The 12,151-nt window shown below is 39.5% G+C and overlaps 1 protein-coding gene across 1 annotated transcript; it reads left to right on the top strand.

Annotated features, from left to right (window-relative positions):
• The first annotated feature begins 3,975 nt into the window (after positions 1-3,975).
• On the top strand, positions 3,976-10,364 carry oaz1b (ornithine decarboxylase antizyme 1b). Its single transcript, XM_008287800.1, is given in 6 exon segments — positions 3,976-4,177; positions 8,044-8,095; positions 8,097-8,183; positions 8,530-8,702; positions 9,010-9,095; positions 9,202-10,364. Coding segments are annotated over 6 exon segments (654 nt in total). The 5' UTR covers positions 3,976-4,052; the 3' UTR covers positions 9,333-10,364.
• Positions 10,365-12,151: the final 1,787 nt, after the last annotated feature.

Here is a 12,151-nt window from a genome sequence, read left to right as displayed (position 1 = left end):
TGCAGTGTGTATTGGTACTCCAACATCTAGATATAGCAAACACAGAGGCCATGAAGGGCCTTTAAAGTAACCTGTAAAATCACATTTGTGAGATTTATTCAGAGGAAAAAAAGAGTAGTTGAGTGTAAGATTGAATGTACCTCAGGATTAAGTGTTATATTTACAAAATTGCACCCAATTGCATCCCACTGCTGTTGTATTTCTGAGGCTGCAGTTAGTAGTGTTGTAGTCTGGAAATGCAGAAAAAGGTGTTTTATTACTAAAGATTGCTAACTCATTCACCCTTGCAAGATATCTGGAATATGATCACCCCTGTAGTGTCTACTTTATATCACTATTTTATATCACTGTACTTCTTTATCTAAATACTCCTGTAAACACGTATTCAGTATCAGACTATTAACACAGAGAGAGTTCTGGAGTCAGGTTCTTTGTATGTGTAAACACACCTGACTGATAAGATGCATTCAGATTCATCCCTGGTGTTGAGATGTTGTCTTGCAGACCATGACTTGGCATTAACACATTTCAAACCCCTCAAACTGTGTTTAGGAAGCGTTTAAGAGATAACTCACTCCATCCACCATCCAAGAAAAGGACATTCATCTCTGTGATCTTTAGATCTTTCCCATCTTAGTCAGCTTCCTCTTGAATCCCTAATTTTAAGACTCATGTTTGACTGTTTTGGGCTGCAACTGGCACGGTGGTTAGCACTGTTGCCTCGCAGCAAGAAGGTCGCCGGTTCACATCCTGGTGAGGACATCCGGGATCTTTCTGCGTGGAGTTTGCATGTTCTCCCCGTGCAGCGTGGGTTCTTTCCGGGTTCTCCAGCTTCCACCCACACAGTCCAAAGTTGAGGTTAATTGGTGATTCTAAATTGACGGAAGGTGTGAATGTGAGTGTGCTTGGTTGTCTGTCTCTAAGTGTAGCCCTGCGATAGACTGGTGACCTGTCCAGGGTGTCTCCTGCCTTCACCCTGAGTCAGCTGGGATAGACTCCAGCCCCCCGCGACCCTAGTGAGGATTATGTGGTGTATAGATAATGGATGGATGTTACATGTCATTATGCCACCTGACAAGTGCACCATGAGTGGGGTCAATTACATGTACAAACATTTTACACTAATACATTTGGAAGCATACACCAACTATAATTCACCTAAAATAGTAATCTTGAATATCTGCTCTTATTTACAAGCCAGTTCTGAACTAAAGTCAGAATTATTTCACACAAACACTGAGAGTTATGTCATTGCTGAATGAGGGGAACTCATGTTTCTTTGTCGCCACCTTGTGGATTAAACAGGCAAAGCAAACATTCAACATTTTGCTCATGTCATCTGTTTTCATCACATTGAATTAGTATTAATTAAAAGCATTTCGTGGTAGAAGTTAATTTTAACTAAGATGATCAGTTAAGTCAGATTAACTGACATATAAACAAAACAAACAGCTGTGAGCATACACATAACCACCAGGATTTTTCAGGGCCTTAAATAGGCAACAAGGTGAAGTAAATAAGAATATACAGTGCAAATTACACAATAAAATTAAATATTATTACCTGAAAATGGTTTTCTGACACTTTTAATGGCATTTAAGTGTGAAAATCCTTATAGGAAGACGTATTTAGATCACCTAACTACACTCCAGAAATATAAATACACCATTCAAGGTTATGGCATTCATTATGTTACTTATTTGAGAATACAAGTGCTTGATTATATAACAACAACAACAACAACAACAACAGCAAAACTTACACATTGGCTTTTGCCAGTACTGTATCATGATAAGCTTAAGCTGTAGACTTTCCTTTATACAGTGGATCAGTATAATTTGCATATTTAAAAAACTAAAATAGGCCTAGGTTAAGTTTTAATCTCCAAAGTAATCATAAAATGGAAATATTCCAGTAAAACAAAATTATCTAAAAATAGTACAAGTAGTTCTTAGGTTAAAAAAAGAAAAAGAAAAAAAAAAACTGAACCTAAATGTATTTATTTTCCACTACTGCACAAATGCCCAATTGATTTAAATGCATTTTCAACAACGGTATCCACGTAAGATAAAATTGGCATCAATGTGAGTTTATTAATCATAAGGAAAACATACGTTTGCAGTGTCTTTGTTCGAAGTTTTTCTCTCAGCGGTACTTTTCCATTAGACGCCCCCTGGCCGCTTGACGGCTGCTAACAAGCTAACCTGTTTGTTTATTCGGATTAGCATCTAAAGCTAAAGGCGAGAAACGGAAAAGAAACGCAGTTTGTTTAAACATTTAAATGAAGTGTAATTGTAAAATGACGACACTCGTGATGATGTTGCTGATATTTTGATAAATGCTTTATTTTTTGGTCACGGGTCACGGTCATTTTTCTTAGGTATAAGTTACGGTCATGGTCTTGACTAGCATCTTCACCCATCCTTACGTTTAGCGTCTTAGCACGGTTAGCATTTGCATGCTAGTATAAGGCTAGCTTATTTTAGGCCTAGCTGTAAGTGCGACTTCCTGTGTCAACATAACAGCCTCCGTTTATATGTTAAGGGAAATGGATTTGAATTACATTTGTAAGTAATAAAAGCGAAATAGAACAAAAAAGGGTGTTTTTTTGACATATCCTGTGTTAAGCAAGAAACTGCTTTTGTATTACATTCATTTAATTAGCAGAACACAGTACTGCTGCTCATATACACATGAACTGCAGTGACCCATTCTGCTTTATGCTTTAATAATACTAATATTATTTTTCAACAATATTTTGCGAATGATGCATGTTTCTGCAGAAAATCCAAAGACAGTAATTGTGCCTTACACCGTGCTTGAAGGTGTAGATTGATTTTTAACCTTGTAAAACTACACTTTGACCACACAATCTTAACTCAGGTATTCAAACGGTCCTCAGACTGTGTTTTTAGGGCTTTCAGAGTCACAGATGTCAGCAGATTCCACAGGTCATGAGGCAATGTGACTAAAATGCTTGTGAAACCTGTTGCCTAAGATTACTTTTGTCAAAACACTGTATGCTGGTTTCAGACGGGAACAGAAGTTGTGATTCACAGACACTCCACACACAGCTACACAAACATCAGTTTGGCTCCATGGGATCTATACCAGAGCATAACCTTGAGACTGCCATGTGACTTTTGTACTGTAAATAAACGTATAAATGAGGTGACTGGTGTCATCTATGGTGTTGTTAATACTGCACGTGAAGTTGAGTGAATTGTGCCCATAGCTAAGGTCATGCGTTATTTTTTCTGTTTACATTTTCAAAAACAGAACTTGCACAAAGCATAAATGGTATATGTGGCCTGTATACATAAAATACACAAATACAAATAATAAATCACAGATGCTATGTTTTGATCAATTGCACTGTTGTAATGCTAAATATTATATGCACAATACAGCAGTAATATTAAAACTATATTAACTATAAACCTTCTTGTACTGCATGAATGCAACTATATTATTGTGCTTTGTAATAGAGCTGCAATAGTTAATCAATTAGTTATCATTTACTAAATTAATTGCAAGCTATTTCTGACAATTGATTCATCTGTTTGAGTACTTTTTTAAAGAATAAAAGCTTAAAATCCACTTATTCCAACTATTTGAATTTGAATATATTCTGGTCTTTGCTATTCTGGTTTCTCCTCCTTGACAGTGAACTGGGTTTTGACAAAACAACACATTTCAGGAAGTCAGTTTGGCTTATGGAAAACACTGATGGACATTTTTCAGCAGTTTATAAGCAAATATTAGTTGAAGCCATAGTTTGCAATTCAGCACTTTTTTGTCATAATAGCAATGACGATTTTTAATAATGTTAGCAATGTTATGACTGCTATTGTGCACGAAATCATAGCACCAAATAGGTATTTTTCTCGCTATCTCACTGTTATTTTGACATCACAGAGGAAGCTGATGTGGTGTGCCTGTGTGTACCTTGACTTCTTCCTTATCTAACAGCTCCCAGCTCTCTGCCCGATCACTACCCAGCGGAGCACAGCAGAGAGCAGTCAGCCCGTCGTGTCTCTACCCGAGGCCGGATGGTAAAATCCAACCTCCAGCGGATCCTAAACAGTCATTGCTTTGCTCGCGAGAAAGAAGGAAAACAGCAGCCCATTACTACCATGGCGGATCTAAGTAGTAACATCTGTGACATGATTGGGAAGTAAGTAAACGATGGAAAATACCTCACCTAGCTTACTGCTAACCGTGATGTGGGGGAGGGGTGGCTAAGCTAGCGCAGCGAGCAGCCACAGAAAAGCGGAAGTAAACGGCATTTAAATGTACTGCTTACTTTAATGCGTAGTGTTAGCAATAGCCTAGCCTAGCATTACGTTACACTCTGTTATAATGTTATTTCAAATGCTGTCATGTTATAATTATAGTCATTCGTTTTGTGGCCCGAGAAACAACTTTAGCAGCGTTAGCTCATGTTAGCTAGTATCGTCGTCGAACTTGTGTTACGTCACTGCGTCAGCTAGCTAACAATTAACAGTTTTAGTGTTTTTGTTGTGGAAACTTGAAACGGGAAGCTATTAATAGGTGTGTCGTGTGAGATACTGGAAACTGACTCCAGTTCAGGAAAATGTAATCGCAATAGGGAAATAATTCCCCACGTTCTAGTAAGTTAACGTCCAACAACACGAGCGTAACGTCAAATATTTGACATTGGAGACGCTCAGATGTGTCCGTTAATCGGTCCAGACACGCCTCAAAACAGGGAGAGCGCTGGCACCCAAGTAAACCCGAGCTCACGGTGTTATTTCTTGTAACATCTGGTGTCTCCGGAAAAGGCGAGAGAAAAATGACACCGGCTTGACAAAAACGTCGTCAGGTGAGAACGTTCCTGACCACTTCGACCTCGTGCGCTGACAGCGGAGTCAGGTTGGCTATTACGCAACCACCGTTTTAGTGCCGCAGGCGGCGTGAGGACAGAGACGCTGATGGATCTCTGTGAAAACACTGCTGTCAGCCACAAGGACGCTCCTTGTTGATAATTTAATACCTTAATTATTTGTGCTATCGATTAGTTGGTCCATTACTAAAGGCCAAGAAACAGATTGAACTTTGGTTCGGAATCAAGTTACAGAAGGCTAATCTAATTACGATTTTTCTAACAAGCCTTGAAATTTACGATCTCATTTTTAAAGCCTGAGTATTTATTATATCATTTAAAATATGTGGTCCATCATTATCACATCATCATAGCGACTCCTTTATATTATGACATAGAAGATGGCACAATGGCAGCTATGATTGTGCTAATTTGGTAGATCAATAATAATAAAAAGCTAATTTGTTTCATCAGAAAAATATCAGGGCCTTTCTGTAAACAGTTTATGACAATGAATCAGTACTCATGACTCATTAGCAGCAGTTCAGTATTGCACATTCTGCAGTCACATTAAAGTAATGATGTCAGTAAAAAAACAAACCGGCAATCAGATGCAATCTATAATGTGTAATCTAAATTGCAGCCTTTGCCATATGCTAATTGCATTGTATCAAAGTGCAGTTTCTATATTGAACTGATTCATCTTTAACCCGACCAAGAGGTGCAAGATCATTATGTAAAACCCATCGACTTGGAATATAAGGTAGAGCTGTCACAATCACAGTGTTGTTTGGCCATGCCCGGAATTAATCTGCAATTATTTTGATTTGATTGAGCTATTCATTTTTTTAGAAGTAGAAATTTAAAACAAACTGCCTAATTAGACCCTCTTAAATGTGACGATTTGATGCTTTTCTTTGTCCTATAATGATTGCAAACTGAGTGTGTTTGTTTTATGGACTGTTGATGGAACAAAGCAAAGTGTGAGCTGCAGGAAATAATAATAATAATAATAATAATAATAAGCACCTTTCACAGTTATGGAGACAAAAACAATAGTCAAAAATTATTAGCAGATAATTCGACAAAGAAAATAATCACAAATCCAAGCCCAAACATATTTAAAATAGAATATCACTGTTTGTTTATAAGCAGAAATGTCTCACATTCCTTAGTTTATTGTAAGATTTTTTTATCTATTCATTCAAACATTTATTAAATCTCAGACTACATGGAGGCGTGGGATGTGTTGTTTACAGTCTACCTGAGTAAGAAAGTTTAAGATGCTGGCACACAAATAAGAAACTAGTCTGACAATAATAAAAGCCTAAGCTAGTAAAATTATATATAAACATCATTTAGAACATTTAAATGTGAAAAAATCAACTAAAATAAGAACAGCTGTGAGTAAAATAAGAAGTTAGAATTTGTTCCTCTTTTTTTTTCTTTTTTTTCTTATGTGTCAGTAAACTGAGCATCAGGATCAGCAGTAGAACGTTTTCACTGCCGCCATTTTATCATAAACTCGTAAACACAAATGTTACTAATGACATGAACAAAGCTTCTGTTCCTAAATAGAACAAAACAATAAATTATGTCTTCAGTAACATCTGTGTTTCATATTAAAATGGATGCTGTGGAAAAAGTCTGTCTTCTGTGATCACCTCTGACTTAATTATTACGGATGTTTTTCACCTTTTTTTGGTCATTTTATAGAGCAAACGAATAATCCATTAAACAACAAATTAAGGGTCAGATTAATTGATATGTATAATCTTTAAATCGGGTGAGACCCGCCGCTGTACTAAAATATAAATCTTCCATCTCACAGTTAGTTGTTAGCTAGTCGTGTCACACCATCAGCTACAGCAATATTTTGATTCACACTGTGTTCTTACAGCGATTTGGACTTCTAATTCCTCACGACTTTGACTATGAAAGCACACCGCAGGATACAGCAAAACGGTGTTTACAGCACAACAACTGTTTGTGGACATTTGGTAGATATTAGAGGCTGGCTCTGTTAACAGCTCTAACTTACTCTGGCTGTTTTAACTAACCACACTGACATTCGAGTTAAAACCGGGAGTCTGGGGGGGTTTTGTGCTTTTTAGCAGCAAATACTTGCGGTTGGTCGCCTCCCACCGCATCCTTCAGCGCCGGTGCGCTGCTCTTTTAAATGCTCTGTTAACAGCTCTGTAAACAGAGTGCTATTGTTTTGGTGAACATAAAGTGTAAACGGTTGAGGCCTGCTGGTTTAACACACGCTGTGGATTGAGCACTGAGACGCATCAGTGTTTGTTGGTCTAAAGTTTTTAACATCTTATCGCTAATGCGGCAAAACGAGACATTCTCGTTTGCTAAGCACAGCCTGTTTGCTTAAATCAACAGCACACTGACCGAAACTTTCTCAAATTGCGGTCGAGCTCGATAAGATAAGAACTACAGCAGCTTGTCAGACAAGGAACTGAAAGCATATGTGGTGCCACAGTCGGGCCGGACCCGAATAGCCGACTACTCGCTCGCTGTGCTGGAATCAGGATATCAATTTTTATCTCCGGGATATTCGTTATCAATTGGCCCGAATATCCGGAGAACAGAAAATGCTGTTCGGACCAGCCCTGTGCCACAGTGCTTAGATTGTTGCTTTTGAGACGTGACAAAGTGGTGTTTTGTCGAGTTCTAATCTGATGCAGTGTTGACACAGTTAACAATTCAAACCAAACATTACAGCGAGCTGCATGGAAATGGTCGGGCTTTGTTAGCTTTGACAAAATAAAGGTGTCGTCATTGTGTGAAGCAAAGAGCAACAATGATTTAGTTGTAGGAATAATCCCAGAAAATACTGTATATGCACCAGTCAGTAACAATCCAACCGGACACTTTGCACCTGTATATAGTATTGTTATTTTCTTTATCTGTTTTATTCCCTTTTATTTCTTGTGTCTTTTATTCCTTACTCTTATTTATCTTACTGTTTCGTTGTGGAACAGGTGCACAACACATTTCACTTTGCGCTACACCGTGTATAACTGTGTTTGTGACCAATAAAAGACCTTAAATCCTTGAATATTGCGTTAGTTCTTCACAGAGTCTATGTTTGTCTGAGTAAACATCCCATCAAATGTCTTTGCTTGTAATGAAATGAAACGTAGTCCATTTTAGTGATTAACTCTTCTCTGTGTTGCCCCTTCCAGCCTGTCCCTGCACTGTAGTAGTACCCGCGGCCCGGGGCCTCTGTGGTGCTCCTGATGCCCCTCTCCCACCCCTGAAGATCCCAGGTGGGCGAGGGAATGGCACACGGGATCACGCTCCTTCAGCTCGGCCGCTCTACTCAGTAAGTCCCACGCTATCTTAGCTGTAGCGCAAACAGAGAGAGAGTAGGCTGTTGTTATCGGAAGAAGATGTGTCTCAAGCATACAGGCTTCTTCCTCACTGAAACCATTTCCTGTCACGGGATCAACAAAGCAGAGCGGCGAGGAGGCACACCAGCGGTTTTTGCTTGATTGAGCCATCAGCGCTCAGCAGAGACGCATTATTTCCACACGTGCTCGTGTGTTTTTTTGGCCACATTTCCATCAGAGCTGAACAGCAAAAAAAGAAACATGGCGTCTATATGACACCGATACACTTCATGTTACCCACAGCCGTTTACACAGTCGGTGTTTTTATTTATGTTCCAGGACCGAAAGCTGACCGTAACGGAAGAGCCAGCTGGAAATGGTCGCCCTGGGATTCTCCACTTCCAAAGCCGTCCCACCGTTACCAAGACGATACAGTGGGATGCTGTCCTGAGCAGCAGTGCACTCTATGTGGAGATACCTCTTGACCCTCTTCCTGAAGGCAGCAAGGAGAGGTGAGTTGCATAAGCGTTAGCAGGCAATTAAACTTTGAACGTGTTTGTGTTTTTGTTAATAGGACCCTGGCAGCCTGTGCATCCTCCCAGCGGGGCCGCATGGACCCTTGATTATTTGTTAAATATCACTTTGAAACATTAGAGGTGAAGTCAGGGCGCAGCCTTTAAAAATAATCAGCAAACTGCATTTAATCCTTCGAGGAGAAACCTTGAGCTGCAGCCAGACACTCGGGTTTTGTTTTCGGCCTGCTCGTTGCAACATTGTTTTCCATTCGCTAACCCAAGCTGCCCTCTGTTCTCCCTCCAGTTTCGCGGCGCTCCTCGAGTATGCTGAAGAACATCTGAAAGTCGTTAGCGTGTTTGTCTGCTTTTACAAGAACAGAGATGATCGTGGTATGTGCTAACGGCCTCGTCGTCCCACCTATCCCACCCACAGCTCAGCATTTGATAATTATTTTGGCGTCCTCACTCATCGAATCTTGTCTTTTTTTCCTTCCAGCTAAACTGGTGCGTACCTTCAGTTTTCTGGGCTTTGAGATTGTGAAACCGGGCCATGCCCTCGTCCCACCTCGACCCGATGTTTTCTTCATGGCCTACAATTTTGACAGGGACTCTTCGGACGAGGAGTAGCCCTCCAGACAACCTCTCCACCTCCTCCCCCCCCTTGCTTACATCCTTTTCTTCCCATTGTATGTTTTTTCTCTACAGTTCCTCACATAGATGGCGGTCTGTGTTAAATCCAGGGCTGTAGCTCTCTGTATGCAAGTACTCACTCCCCCCCTACCCCACCCCCCCATGCTTCTTCTTCTTCTTCTTCTTCTTCTTCTTGTGTTCAAGGGAATACGTACGCTGTGTATCTCCTGGTTCCAGCATCTATCTTTGTGTGTTTTATTATACTGTTTCCATTCAAGATTTGTCGGTGTTGTCGTCTAAAAAGGAGGGAATTCTGTTTTTGTTTTTTGGACTTACAATCATATTGCAGTTATCATAGCTAGTTTAATTTCTCGTCGAGTCTTTTTTTTTTATTTCTTCTTTTCATGACAGATTGAGACGGAGGATTCTTCATTTCTTGAATGTACAACAATAAGGTCATCAGGTTTACACTCGGGTACTCCAGCTTTCTTTTGATTGGCTAAATGACTTTAAATTACTCCTTTTTTGTTTTTTCTCTCTGAATTGAATAACAAAACACTCTTCAGCGGGACCAGTTTTATTTTGTCGGACTAATATCCTCGCAGTTAGCCCTTTTTTGAAACTTTCGGAGCAACATCCCCAATGATTGGTACTTAATAGCTGGATAGCGAATCCATGTAGACAGATGTGGAGTGAGCAGATGAGTGCGATGGCATGTGTCTGACGTAGGCGCTTCGAGATCTTACGATGAGTGTATTGGTACAAAGTGAAGGGAAAGTGAATAATCCAAAGTGCTTTTGCTTCTTTCTGCCGTGTATATCTGACAATATATTGTAGATTTTTTTTTTGTTTTTGTTTTTGGAGATTGAAAAAGAAAAAAAAATGCTGTGATGTTATGATTGGATTTTTCTGTTTCTTGGATTAGCATTCCTTTAACATTTTTTTTTTTCACTATAGTATTGAGTTTGTTGTTCACCTGCATAGTGGTACCTGTTGTGCTTCTGTGATAATAAAACAACAACAAAAACATTTGTATGTGTTTTGACTTCTTCCTTCTGTCGGACCAGACGGTGAATCCACCCTTAAATCCTTCTTCTAGTCATTTTTATAGCAGATGTAGCTGCTTCACAAAGCCCTGCATATGTTTTTTCAATCATTTCTGTCATCATTGCATAACAGCAAAGCAGAATTTAGCGGGCCCTCGTCACACTGCAACTAGTTCTCTGCATGGTGTAGTTCAAAAAGCAGCGGGGCAACATCCGGAGCATGTCGGAGTGTCTTCGTACCACCAGGAGGCTCCACAGGACTCTCATCACCAGTCAGCAGCTGATCTGGAGGTACAGCCGGGGCTCATTGTTCTTCAGCATCATTTTCGAGGTAAATAAAATAATCTTAGGGCACCGCGATGGCTCACCTGGTTGAGCTGGCGTCCCATTAGAGGGGCTGAAGTCCCCGACCCGGTGGTGGTGAGTTCGAGTCTGGCTCAGGACACTTTGCTGCAGGGCCTTCCCCATTCTTCTCCCCCACACTTACCTGTCTGTCTTCACTGTACTATCCAATAAAGGCCAAAACAATAACAAAAATAATAATCTCCAAACTCCATTTTCCACATTAGCTGCAGGTATTTGGGGCCACACTAATATCCTGCTGCTTAGATTTAACTTTGACTCTTGCACTATTACAGTTACTTTTACTTTATTTTACTATATATTTATTGTTTACTCTATATTTATTGTTGTTGTTGTTTTTTTTTACACTAACCCACTAGAACAAACTCCTTGTATTGTGTTAACTATACCTGTTTCTGATTCTGATTTAAATATTCATATCTGCTGTACAATTTGCTCCAACAAGCTTTAAATCCACCCACACACGCCTTTTAACTTCATCTGACTGATTAGACCTCCACAGAAAAGACTGATTGATATGGTGTCCTCTAAATGTTGTATATTTCATTTGATTCACTTCTCTGCTCTTAATTAATGACGGTGCTAAAATAGTAATTTCTAACATCATTTCTTTGAGCTCCTACATGCAGAGAACTTTATAATTGTTCCATTTATGAGTCTTATTAGCGATCATGATGTTTCCAGCGTGACTCTCGGCCCACCTTCGCCCTGAGCTGGAGTCTAATTAAGAAGAACAACTCCTGTGTGGGCGCGTGAGGCCTTCAGTGAAATCAGAAGCAACATCTGGAGCTCCTAAATGGATAACTACTTATTTTTCTTGCTGCCAAATGAAACAGACTAAAACTAAATGCAATTTGTAAATTATTATTATGATGGAATAATAAGTATAAATGATGTGTGGCCTGTTTTTAATGGCAAACTATCAGAAGATGTTATGGTTCGATGCCACAGCTGGAGCTGAAGCCCACATCCTTGCCGACATCTGGCTGACGCTGTGCTTCCTGGATGTTAAAGCTGTGATTACATCGGTGGAAAGTCGGCTCTCGGTGATCGGGGTGCACCGCTAATTATTTATGTTCACAAACTAACATTAGAAGCTTTGCTTCTGACAAATCTGTGACACGATGCTGCAAACGCTGGAGTCTGCTGTATGTTTTTTGAAATCACTTCTTGAAACACATTTTTATAGACATGGTTTTATGTTACATTGACTATTTTATTTATCTGTTTTACTCTTTAGTATTTATTTATGTAACTTATTACCACTATTAATACTTTTACCTTTGTTTTTATGGTTCTACCCTCTTTTTTCTTATATATTTTTTTGTCTTTATTACAATCTGTCAGTTTGTTGCAGTGATTTATTTTGTAAATCCTTCACCATGTTTAACTCTGTTTCTCACTTGT

Source organism: Stegastes partitus, unplaced genomic scaffold (assembly GCF_000690725.1).
Source record: "Stegastes partitus isolate 25-593 unplaced genomic scaffold, Stegastes_partitus-1.0.2 Scaffold521, whole genome shotgun sequence".
In the NCBI taxonomy this organism is placed as follows: domain Eukaryota; kingdom Metazoa; phylum Chordata; class Actinopteri; family Pomacentridae; genus Stegastes; species Stegastes partitus.
The sequence above is the reverse complement of the archived record's forward strand: the minus strand, read 5'-3'. Positions and strand labels throughout refer to the sequence as shown.